A 13,263-nucleotide genomic window follows, 5' to 3' on the forward strand; every position below is an offset into this window, starting at 1 on the left:
ACTCAAAACATTGATTTCTTCTATAGCATGCACTTCTTTACTAGAAGACCTTTCGATGTGCCATTGAGAATAATTAGCCATAATATTATCAAGAAGTTTTGTAGCATCTCCTAACGTGATTTCCATAAACGTGCCTCCCGCGGCCGAATCTAAAAGATTTCTAGAAGCAAAGTTCAAACTGGCGTAAAATTTTTGCATGATCATCCATAAATTCGAACCATGAGTAGGGCAATTGCGAATCATCAATTTCATTCCTTCCCAAGATTGGGAAACATGCTCATGATCAAGTTGTTTAAAATTCATAATATCGTTCCTAAGAGTGATAATCTTAGAGGGAGGAAAATACTTAGAGATAAAAGCATCTTTGCACTTGTTCCAAGAATCAATACTATTTTTAGGCAAAGACGAAAACCAAACTTTAGCACGATCTCTAAGTGAAAACGGAAATAACTTCAATTTAACAACATCATTATCCGTATCTTTCTTCTTTTGCATATCACACAAATCAACAAAGTTGTTTAGATGAGTAGCGGCATCTTAACTAGGAAGGCCAGCGAATTGGTCTTTCATAACAAGATTCAGCAAAGCAGTATTGATTTCACAAGACTCAACATCATTAAGAAGAGCAAATCGGAGTACTAAGGAAATCATTATTATTGGTATTGGAGAAATCACACAATTTGGTATTATCTTGCGCCATGGCAACAAGTAATCCAACACACAAGCAAACAGAAAAAGGCAAGCAAAAGAGAGAGGAGGAGATTGGGAAAGAGAGGGAAAATAAAACGGCAAGGGTGAAGTGGGGGAGAGGAAAACGAGAGGCAAATGGGAAATAATGTAAATGCGAGGGAGATGAGTTTGTGATGGGTACTTGGTATGTCTTGACTTGAGCGAAGACCTCCCTGGCAACGGCGCCAGAAATCCTTCTTGCTACGTCTTGAGCTTGTGTTGGTTTCCCTTGAAGAGGAAAGGGTGATGCAGCAATAGTAGCGTAAGTATTTCCCTCAGTTTACCAAGGTATCAATCCAGTAGGAGGCTCCTCAAAAGTCCCACGCACCTACAAAAAAACAAAGAACTTGCAACCAACACAATAAAGGGGTTGTCAATCCCATCACGGCCACTTGCGAAAGTGAGATCTGATAGAGATAGTATGATAAGATAAATATACTTTTGGTATTTTATAATATAGATGCAAAAAGTAAAGATGCAAATAAAAGTAGATTGAAAGCTTATATGATAAAAGATAGACCCGGGGGCCATAGGTTTCACTAGTGGCTTCTCTTAAGATAGCATAAGTATTACTGTGGGTGAACAAATTACTGTCGAGCAATTGATAGAAAAGCGAATAGTTATGAGATTATGTAGGCATGATCATGTATATAGGCATCACGTCTGCGACAAGTAGACAGACTCCTGCCTGCATCTACTACTATTACTCCACACATCGACCGACTCCTGCCTGCATCTAGAGTATTAAGTTCATAAAGAACAGAGTAACACATTAAGAAAGATGACATGATGTAGAGGGATAAACTCAAGTAATATGATATAAACCCCATCTTTTTATCCTCGATGGCAACAATACAATATGTGCCTTGCTGCCCCTGCTATCACTGGGAAAGGACATCGCAAGATTGAACCCAAAGCTAAGCACTTCTCCCGTGGCAAGAAAGATCAATCTAGTAGGCCAAACCAAACTGATAATTCGAAGAGACTTGCAAAGATAACTTAATCATACATAAAAGAATTCAGAGGAGATTCAGACATTTCTCATAGATAAACTTGATCATAAACCCACAATTCATCGGATCTCGACAAACACACCGCAAAAAGAGTTTACATCGAATAGATCTCCACAAGAGAGGGGGAGAACATTGTATTGAGATCCAAAAAGAGAGAAGAAGCCATCTAGCTAATAACTATGGACCCGAAGGTCTGTGGTAAACTACTCACAACTCATCAGAGGGGCTATGGTGTTGATGTAGAAGCCCTCCGTGGTTGATTCCCCCTCCAATGGAGCATCGACGAAGGCTCCAAGATGGGATCTCGTGGATACAGAAGGTTACGGCGGTGGAAATTGTGTTTCGTTGGCTCCCTGGATGTTTTCGGGGTACGTAGGTATATATAGGAGGAAGAAGTACGTCGGTGGCCGCCTGTGGGGCCCAGGAGATAGGGGTGCGCCCATGGGGCTGGCACGCCCTCCTTTCTCCTAGACGCCTCGCAAGCTTCTTGACTTGCACTCCAAGTTCTCCGGATCACGTTCGTTCCAAAAATCACGCTCCCGAAGGTTTCATTCCGTTTGGACTCCGTTTGATATTCCTTTTCTTCGAAATACTGAAATAGGCAAAAAAACAGCAATACGGACTGGGCCTCCGGTTAGTAGGTTAGTCCCAAAAATGATATAAATGTGTAAAATAAAGCCCATAAACATCCAAAAGGGGTAATATAATAGCATGGAACAATAAAAAATTATAGATATGTTGGAGACGTATCACTCTCCCCGGTGTACTGAGGAGTATCATCGTACTGTCACTGGCTAGCCATCCCCTCCGGATCCCACTCATAAGAGGATGGACGATAAGGGTCCAGTGGCAGTTCCGGCTCAGACTCTGGAGCTGATGTCTGGCCTCGGTGCGCGTACACAGCCTTCGGCAAGACGAGGTAATGGCTGTTCGATTCGGTCGTGGAGGAAGTCGGTGAGGCCCGCATTATCAGCCAAAGAATAAAAGTCTTCATAAATTCCGGCTGCTCTCAAGAAATTATCACAAGGCCACTCACACAGCCTTACTTCCGCTATGCCAGGAAGATTATAGTTGGCCTTTTCTTTCTCCTTAGCTTGTTTATCCTTGGAGATTTGACTAGAAGAGCCCCTCAAGAACAACCTCTTCATCTTTTCTGAAATTTTCTGAAATTTTTAGTAACTCAAAATAAAAGTTAATCAAACTAAACAAGATTGGTAGCAACTACTCCCACAAGTGCCTAGAGCCTATATCATGCATTAGAATTACTTGGGACCTCATAAATTTGACATGCAAGCTCAAGAACAGGGTCACCTATGCAGCAAAAATTTGCAATGAATAAAGCACTAGAACAAAAACTAATTAGACCATTGGAGGAGTCACATACCAAGGAATAATCTCCCAAAGCAGTTTTGTGAATGGAGCTTGAGCAAGGAGATCGAAAATCGCAAAAAAATGAGCTAGAACTCGTGCTTGAGCTGGATGGGGATTTTTTTTGGAGGAAGATGGAGTGTGTGGGTGCAGGAATAAGTGGAGGGGGGCCACCATGGGCCCACGAGGTAGGGGGCGCGCCTAGTAAGAGTGGGCGCGCTGTGGACCCTCATGGCCAGGTGCTTGCCGCCCCTGTTGTGTTCTCAGTGCCTAAAATCCTAAAATATTCCATAAAAATCATACTAAATTTGCAGGGCATTTGGAGAAATTTTATTTATGGGATATTTTTTATTGCATGAATAATTTAGAAAATAAATAAATAATACTATTTTTGCTTTATTTATTCTAAATAATAGAAAGTAAAAAAAGGGTACAAAAGGTTGTGCCTTCTAGTTTCATCCATCTCATGATCATCAAAAGGAATCCACTAATAAGGTTGATCAAGTCTTGTTAAAAACTCATTCCGAATAACATGGAACCAGAGAAATTTCGAATAACAGTAGGTTACCTCAACGGGGATATGAACATCCCCAATAATAAGAATATCATATTTTTCTTGACAGTAGGAAGAGAAAATTCAAAACCTCCAATAATGATATTTAGACTTTTTCCAATAGAATTGATGCTATGAACTTGAGGTTGTTTCCTCGGAAAGTGTATCATATGCTCATTACCATTAACAAGAAAAGTGACATTGGCTTTTTTGCAATCACTAACAGCCCCTGCAGTATTCAAAAAGTGTCTACCAAGGATAATCGACATACTATCGTCCTCGGGAATATCAAGAATAACAAAGTCCGTTAAGATAGTGACATTTGCAACCACAACAGGCACATCCTCACAAATACCGACAGGTATAGCAGTTGATTTACCGGCCATTTGCAAAGATATTTCAGTAGGTGTCAACTTATTCAATTCAAGTCTACGATATAAAGAGAGAGGCATAACACTAACACCGGCTCCAAGATCACATAAAGCAGTTTTAACATAGTTTATTTTAATGGAGCATGGTATAGTTGGTACTCCTGGATCTCCAAGTTGCTTTGGTATTCCACCTTTAAAAGTATAATTAGCAAGCATGGTGAAAATTTCATCTTCCGGTATCTTTCTTTTAATTCTAATGATATCCTTCATATATTTCGCATAAGGATTTACTTTAAGCATATTAGTTAATCGCATACGTAAGAAAATAAGTCTAATCATCTCAGCAAAGCGCTCAAAATCCTCATCATCCTTTGTCTTGGATGGCTTAGGAGGAAAAGGCATGGGTTTCTGAACCCATGGTTTTCTTTATTTACCGTGCTTCCTAGCAACAAAGTCTCTCTTATCATAACGTTGATTCTTTGATTGTGGGTTATCAAGATCAATAGTAGGTTCAATCTCTACATCATTATTATTGCTAGGTTGAGCATCAACATGAACATTATCATTAACAATATCACTAGGTTCATGTTCATCACCTGATTGTGTTTCAGCATCAGAAATAGAAATATCATTAGGATTCTCATATGTGTCTACAACAGGTTCAATAGAAGCATGCAAAGTCCTATCATTTATCTTTTTCTACTTTTTAGAAGAACTAGGTGCCTCTAAATTATTTCTCTGAGAATCTTGCTCAATTCTCTTAGGGTGGCCTTCAGGATACAAAGGTTCTTGAGTCATTCTACCAGTTCTAGTAGCCACTCTAACAGCAAAGTCATGTTTATTATTTAATTCATCAAGAAAATCACTTTGAGCTTTAATTACTTGTTCAGCTTGAGTGGTAACCATAGAAGCATATTTACTAATGAGTTTAAGTTCATCTTTAACTCTAGCCATATAATCACTCAAGCATCCAATCATGAAAGCATTACTGTTTAATTCTCTACCAACATAAGCATTAAAACTTTCTTGTCTAGCCATAAAGTCATCAAATTCATCCAAACATTGGCTAGGAAATTTAGTAGACGGGATTTCAACTTTATCATATCTATAGAGAGAATTTACCTTTACTACCTGTGTCGGGTTATCAGGACAATGTGTTTCTTTGATAGGCGGTATATTAAGACCATGTATTTCTTCAATAGGAGGTAAATTCTTAACATCTTCAGCTTTAATACATTATTCTTTCATAGATTTCTTTGCCTCTTGCATATCTTCAGGATTGAGAAATAGAACACCTCTCTTCTTCGGAGTTGGTTTAGGAATAGGTTCACGGGCTGGCTCAGGAGTTGGCTCAGTAAGAGTCCAATTATTTTCATTAGTCAACATATTATTCAATAACAATTCAGCTTGGTCGACTGTTCTTTCCCTGAAAACACAACCAGCACAACTATCCAAGTGGTCTTTGGAAGCATCGGTTAGTCCATTATAAAAGATATCAAGTATTTCATTTTTCTTAAGAGGATGATCAGGCAAAGCATTAAGTAATCGGAGAAGCCTCCCCAAGCTTGTGGGAGACTCTCTTCTTCGATTTTCACAAAATTGTATATTTCCCTCAAGGCAACTTGTTTCTTATGAGTAGGGAAATATTTAGCACAGTAATAAATCATATCATGGGGGCTACACACACATCCAGGATCAAGAGAATTAAACCAAGTTTTAGCATCTCCCTTTAATGGGAATGGAAATATCTTAAGGATATAGTAATAGAGGGACTTCTCATCATTCGTGAACAGGGTGGCTATATCATTTAACTTAGTAAGATGTGTGAGGGAGTCCTGGATTAGGGGGTGTCTGGATGGCCGGACTATGACCTTTGGCCGGACTCCCGGACTATGAAGATACAAGATTGAAGACTTCGTCCCGTGTCCGAATGGGACTTTCCTTGGCGTGGAAGGCAAGCTTGGCGATACGATATCAAGATCTCCTCCCATTGTAACCGACTCTATGTAACCCTAGCCCTCTCCGGCGTCTATATAAACCGGAGAGTTTTAGTTCGTAGGACGAAAAACAATCATACCATAGGCTAGCTTCTAGGGTTTAGCCTCTCTAATCTTGTGGTAGATCAACTCTTGTACTACCCATATCATCAATATTAATCCAGCAGGAGTAGGGTTTTACCTCCATCGAGAGGGACCGAACCTGGGTAAAAACATCGTGTCCCTTGTCTCCTGTTACCATCCGCCTAGACGCACAGTTTGGGACCCCCTACCCGAGATCCGCCGGTTTTGACACCGACAATGTGCCACAACAGTTTCAGATTCATTGCCATAAAAAGGATCAGATTCAAACAACGTAATTATCTCAGGATCAATAGAGAATTCATAATCCTTATCAGTAACAAAGATAGGTGATGTAGCAAGAGCAGGGTCATATTTCATTCTAGCATTCAGAGATTGCTGCTTCCATTTAGCTAATAACTTCTTAAGATCATATCTATCATTGCAAGCAAGAATAGCTCTAGCAGCTTCTTCATCCATAACATAACCCTCAGGAACAACAGGAAATTCATACTTAGAGGGAGAACCTTGATCATCACTATCATCAATAATTTCGTCTTCAGTAATTTCATTCTCTCTAACCCTAGCAAGTTGTTCATCTAGAAATTCACCTAATGGCAAAGTAGTATCAAGCATAGAAGTAGTTTCATCATAAGTATCATGCATAGCAGAAGTGGCATCATCAATAACATGCGACATATCATAATTCATAGCAGTAGTAGGTTTATGTGTCGCAATCTTACTCAAAACAGAAGGAGAATCTAGTGCAGAGCTAGATGGGAGTTCTTTACCCCCCCCCCCTCGTAGTTGAGGGAAAAATCTTAGTTCTTTGGTCTTTCAAGTTCTTCATAGTGATCAGTAGATATAAATCCCAAGTGACTCAAAGAATACAGTTATGCTCCCCGGCAATGGCGCCTTAAAATAGTCTTGATAACCCACAAGTATAGGGGATCGTAACAGTTTTCGAGGGTAGAGTTTTCAACCCAAATTTATTTATTCGACACAAGGGGAGCCAAAGAATATTCTCAAGTATTAGCAGTTGAGTTGTCAATTCAACCACACCTGGATAACTTAGTATCTGCAGTAAAGTATTTAGTAGCAAAGTAGTACGATAGTAATGGTAACATTGGTAGAAGTAACGATAGCAGTTTTGTAATGATTGTAATAGTAGCAACGGAAAAGTAAATAAGCAAAGCACAAATATGTGAAAAGCTCGTAGGCATTGGATCAGTGATGGATAATTATGTCGGATGTGATTCCTCATGTAATAGTTATAACATAGGGTGACACAGAACTAGCTCCAGTTCATCAATGTAATGTAGGCATGTATTCCGAATATAGTCATACGTCCTTATGGAAAAGAACTTGCATGACATCTTTTATCCTACCCTCCTGTGGCAGCGGGGTCCTAATGGAAACTAAGGGATATTAAGGCCTCCTTTTAATAGAGTAGCGGACCAAAGCATTAGCACTTAGTGAATACATGAACTCCTCAAACTATAGTCATCACCGAGAAGTATCTCGATTATTGTCACTTCAGGGTTGTCGGATCATAACACATAATAGGTGACTATAGACTTGCAAGATAGGATCAAGAACTCACATATATTCATGAAAACATAATAGGTTCAGATCTGAAGTCATGGCACTCAAGCCCTAGTGACAAGCATTGAGCATAGCAAAGTCATAGCAACATCAATCTCAGAACATAGTGGATACTAGGGATCAAAACCTAACAAAACTAACTTGATTACATGGTAAATCTCATCCAACCCATCACCGTCCAGCAAGCCTACAATGGAATTACTCACACACGGCGGTGCACATCATGAAATTGGTGATGGAGGATGGTTGATGATGACGACTGCGATGAATCCCCCTCTCCGGAGCCCCGAAAGGACTCCAGATCAGCCCTCCCGAGAGAGATTAGGGCTTGGCGGTGGCTCCGTATTGTAAAACGTGATGAAACTTTCTCTCTGATTTTTTTTCAGCGCGAAACCAATTATATAGAGTTGGAGTTGATGTCGGTCGAGCGCCAGGGGGCCCACGAGGCGGAGGGGGGGCGGCGCCCAGGGTGACGGGGCGCGCCACTACCCTCGTGGACAGGGTGTGGGGCCCCTGGCCTTGATTCTTTCGCTAGTATTTTTGTATTTTCCAAAAGTTATCTCCGTGGATTTTCGGGTCATTCCGAGAACTTCTGTTTTCTGCACAATAAATAACACCATGGCAGTTCTGCTGAAAACAGCGTCAGTCTGGGTTAGTTTCAGTCAAACCATGCAAGTTAGAGTCCAAAACAAGGGCAAAAGTGTTTGGAAAAGTAGATACGTTGGAGACGTATCAGCGGCTGCAAGCTTGATCAACATCAACCACCTTCTCGGGGCGTGAAACTCCGAAGGCCCCCATGCTTGAAGCCGGCGTGCCTTCACAGCTTTGGGGACTACTGCCGGGGGGATGGACCCCGGGCAGGCAACGGAACCCGGATCCCTTTCAGAAACATCAAGCCTAGCAATGCCCCTCAATCCGGCTTGCCCTTGGCTGGCTTCCCAGCGCAACCCAGCCAAGTCACACAACCCGGCCAAGCCGGCGGGCACACGCCGGGCGGCTCCCACAAGTCAAACCTTCATCGACAAACCAGCATGGCTACAATGCGCCCCCCTTTACGCCGACAACGGAGGGCGTTGCTGCCATGCCGACCAAGCCCCCGCCTGGGGCGGGCGGCGCCTTGGAGGCATGACCCTGTAGCAAGATGGCGCAGCCGACCCATGACGACTAACACGACGAGCCTATAGAGTACCCAGCAGCCGGTCGCACCCGCGCCCGGCGGGCCTTGTACGGCCCGCACCCGACGGACACGGCGAGATGCGCACCCAACGGAACCGGCGAACCCTGCGTCCCACTACCGACTGCAAGACACTGACAACCCGGCCCCACGCCCATGGAACTTTACCATTGTAACTCTGGGCGGTTGGCCTATAAAACCCCCCGGAGGCCTCCATGCACGGGGCGACCATCAGTTGAACCACACACTCACACACTCATCCACCACACGGAGAAGTAGCAGCCTATGAACTGGCCCACCTTCCTTCCTCCCAAAACAGCTTTAGGAGTAAGCTTGTACCATCTTCATATAAACCACACACGGCAGGACTAGCAATATTATCTCTCCGGAGAGCCCCAAGCGTGGGTACGTCTTGTGTCTCGCACTCGCTCATACCGACCTTGCCTCTATTGCCCACCGGTTGCCTCTTGCCTATCCCTCTCTTTAGCCACCCCATGGCATCTGTCGTGCGCCCACCACGACATGTGGCCGATGATTTGCTATTGTATTGTCTTATACAATCTGTTTGACAATTGCGAACGTTGCGGCTTACTAAAAGTAGTGACTGCCGAATTTGGATGGAAACTCAAATTTTGCATGAATTCATATTAAATTTATTTTAAGAAATCAATATTGTATCAAAATGTGACCACCAACTACAATAAAATACAAATTGAGCACGCCAAAATACTGTGACGGTCATGAACGGCGTCAAAAGCGTATGGTCGCACATGTAAGAAGTCACATCACCCGAGTATGGACCCGCTCGCCAATGTCCACGTCAGCACAACAATGGGCCCACATGTCAGAACTGTTGACTGGTCACACGACACATCGTCACCAAAAAACAATGCCTGGCACCACATGTATGCAACCATGTCAGCACCTTCTAGGCCCACATGTCAGCAGCGTTGAACGGTCAAAATTGACGCCGAGTTATTACTAATGGGACCATTGGCGATAAAACCCACGGCGGACCCACACCGCACCCCACAATGAGCGGCGGGCAGTGCCCAGATTGGATGGTTTCCCCCAGGGAAGGTGCCCCACCCGACGACACGCCCCTGCGATTCTCTGCAACAGGGAAGGTGGGCGAAGCCTACGGTGAAACCACAACCAAGCATAGAGGATCCACTCAAGCCGCGGCTGGGTGGTGGTGCTGGTGGGGCGCTCCGGCTGGGGATCTGATAGAAAGGGGCACTGGCGGGATGCGTGGAAGTTGTGATTGGCGCCAAGGTGGGATCATCATCATGCCCCAGGACAACTGTCTCTGGGCAGCAGGCCGCGGGAGGGGAATCAGGGGGGAGGGGGCAGAGGAGGAACGCTCTGATTGTTCGACCGCGCTCCTTCTTGGTGAGGCCATCATCAGGAGGGGGCAAGGGTGGGCAGAAGGATTGATTGATTGTTGTCTTGATTTTTATTTTTTATTTTGACTTTCTCGAATGCTTGATACTTTGTACTAATAAAGATAAATGCGTGCATCACAATAATGTAGTGGCTGGTGCTATCCCCTTTTGAAAGGAAAACACACATTTGCTGGCAAACTGAATATTTTCGCCATAAAATATGACATAGTGACCTTCTACTTCCCCGTACACGTGTGCATGCATGCATGCCATTATGTGGTCGAAACAAAAGTTGTTACTAGCAAGCTACAAGTTTGTGTGATTTAAATTGGAGATTGCTCCAGAGATTTCATTTGTCGTGCGATGCATGGTCATCCCCAATAATACATAGAGAAGGCGCTTTATATGGTAAGCATGCAAGGGTGCAGTGTTTGTTGGAGAAACTTGTATGCTTCTACATAAATTGACAAACAACTTGTCTTGCACTAAAAAGAGTGAAACGTATGGGTTTCTGCATGCCCGCAACTGACTTGTTCCTTCACATGAGATTAACCACAATGCAAGAAAAGGGTTGCAAAAACATCTCGTTAATTAGTTAAAGTGATGATTAAATCACATGCAGCTATGAAATATATTCCTTCCGTTGTATGCTACACTAGTGTCAATAACGTTTTTATATTATAGGACGAAGCGAGTACCGTTTTTGCAGCATCTAAATCATCACCATCTTCTGTATTTGAAATGGAACAGTTGAAGCAGACTTTACTTAAACAATCTGTCGACAGTGTATATATTACTGCTAGGCGCTAGCTAGGAAGAAATTTAAATAAATTTGTTGATGGCAAATTCAAAACTCAACTTAGCATGCATTTCTTTCTGACATGGACGGTCTGAAATTCTGGATCAAGAGGACAGGAAATGCACATCAAAAAACAAATTAAGAACGAAGGCCTCAATTAAAGCATGGATCGAAAGGATCTAATTAGGGGGTGATGATAATGAGCTAGCTCAATTAGCAATCCCATTGGAGCTGCTCCATGCCATTGCCAGCGGCGCCGCAAAATAACCCGCACGACTCCATCAGCTCTAGGTCGAACGCCGTCGTTGTACCGGCGGAACCGTACACTTCCGAAGAGACGTCCATGATATCCAGTCCCTTGCCACCTGAGCTACCGCCGTTGATCAATGGCCGCGGCGGGGGTCCAACTACCTCCTCCAGCCCCAACCCGTGCTGTTGCCGATGCTGATGTGCCATTTCGATCCCGGCACCCATTCGTGGCTCGACAACGGTGGCCCACATTGCGGCCGTCTCGTCCATGAACGCCGCCACGCCTGGGTTGAAGACGTTGCCATTGGGCATGCCGGCCGCGTACTCCATGGAAGACGACGAATTAGAAGAGCCATTCATGAAGTCCATGGAGGCGTGGACGCCCGCGGCGTTCTGATCCCTGAAGTTCATGAGTAAACCACCGCCGTTATTGTGGACGTACGGGTAGCCCTGCTGCATGGCGATCGCAGCTTGTTGACCGCGCTCGTGCTGCCCCATCATCATGCCAGGGTTATGGACGTCGTACAAACCCGGCGCCACCACTGGCGGCGCAACCGTGGCAGCGTCGTAGACCGCCTTGGTCGGGGAGCTGATGGTGAACGGCGGCGTGGCGCAACCGTTCCCGTTTCCATTGGGGGAATGGAATTGGGCGCGTGCAGCAGGGTTGTTGCTAGGGTTGCTGCCGGAGCCGGTGCCGCCATGTGCATGGAGGAGGTGCTTGGATGCCGGGAGCAGGTTGTGGGTCTTGGGGTCGAGACCCTGCGCGATGAGCTTCTTCTTGATGCACGAGTTCCAGAAGTTCTTGACCTCGTTGTCTGTGCGGCCCGGCAGATGCTTAGCGATCTGCGCCCACCTGCGTGCCATGGATGCGATGCGATTCAACAAGTCGGATCAATCGTGTCATGCAGCAACCTACATTGAGGCAGACACATGTATGTGTGTATGTATGTATACCGGTTGCCGAGGATGCGGTGGACGTCGAGGATGGTGCGCTCCTCCTGCTCGGAGAAGGTGCCGCGCTTCAGGTCCGGGCGGAGGTAGTTGATCCACCGGAGCCGGCAGCTCTTGCCGCAGCGCTGCAGCCCTGAACAAGGAGGAGAAAGATCGATACGGTTCAGATCCGCGATCTAGAATTCGAGATGGATGGACGGAGAGAGACTACTAGTGCGTACCGGCGTTCTTGGGGACGGCGCTCCAGCAGCTGTGGCCGTGCGCCGTGATGTACCTGAGGAGCCTCTCATCCTCCTCCGGGGACCATAGCCCCCGCTTCACCTTCTGCTTGCTGCAGCACTGGTGCCCCATGGCCGCCGCCGCCTCAGGCCGCCTGAGCCTGACCTAGCTAGCCGACTCGCCCCTCTCCTCTTCTCTCACGCATACACACGCTCGCAGGCAGAAATTCAGGCAAAGGCTGTCTCGGTCAATTGAGCTTTATGCCGCTGTGTGTGGAGGAAGGGAACACCAAATAAAGTTTGTCCATTGTCTCATCCATCGGAAAAGGTTGGAGGAAGTTTCAATTCACCAGGTGACTGAGAGAGTAGCAACAGTGAACGAACGCCCAGCAACCAAGTCTCTCTCTCTCTCTCTGTGTAAGTGCAAATCATGAGCTAGCGTTGCTAAAACTTGTGACGCTAGGCTACATGGAAGCGGCCGGACGGGACTTGAAACACAAGAGAAGAGCAGGTCGACTTATCGAGACGCACGCATGCGCTCTGTCGGTGCGCCTAGCTTACTCATGGCTAGCAAACATCGACAGCGATACTATCTGTCCAGTCATTGTTGCAGGCATATATAGGAGTACCATTTAATTACTGAATTTATCGGGTTCGGTTTACTCTTTGTATACATATATACTCCCATCAGTCATATCTGAATTTAATTACTGAATATAGTGTTGGTTAATACTGTTACTCCCATCAGTTCTCTCGAAGCTGTCGTTTTAGACAAAAGGAACATCTAACTT

General features: G+C 44.8%; 1 protein-coding gene across 1 annotated transcript; it reads right to left on the minus strand.

Annotated features, from left to right (window-relative positions):
- Positions 1 to 11,102: 11,102 nt before the first annotated feature.
- On the minus strand, positions 11,103 to 12,718 carry LOC123041197 (transcription factor GAMYB-like). The gene is made up of 3 exons (XM_044463880.1): positions 12,476 to 12,718; positions 12,258 to 12,387; positions 11,103 to 12,156 (listed from the first exon to the last, which is right to left on the minus strand). The coding sequence occupies exons 1-3, from the start codon at positions 12,603 to 12,605 to the stop codon at positions 11,268 to 11,270; spliced, it is 1,149 nt and encodes a 382-aa protein (XP_044319815.1). The 5' UTR covers positions 12,606 to 12,718; the 3' UTR covers positions 11,103 to 11,267.
- Positions 12,719 to 13,263: the final 545 nt, after the last annotated feature.

The sequence above is a fragment of the Triticum aestivum genome, chromosome 2B (assembly GCF_018294505.1).
Source record: "Triticum aestivum cultivar Chinese Spring chromosome 2B, IWGSC CS RefSeq v2.1, whole genome shotgun sequence".
In the NCBI taxonomy this organism is placed as follows: Eukaryota; Viridiplantae; Streptophyta; class Magnoliopsida; order Poales; family Poaceae; genus Triticum; species Triticum aestivum.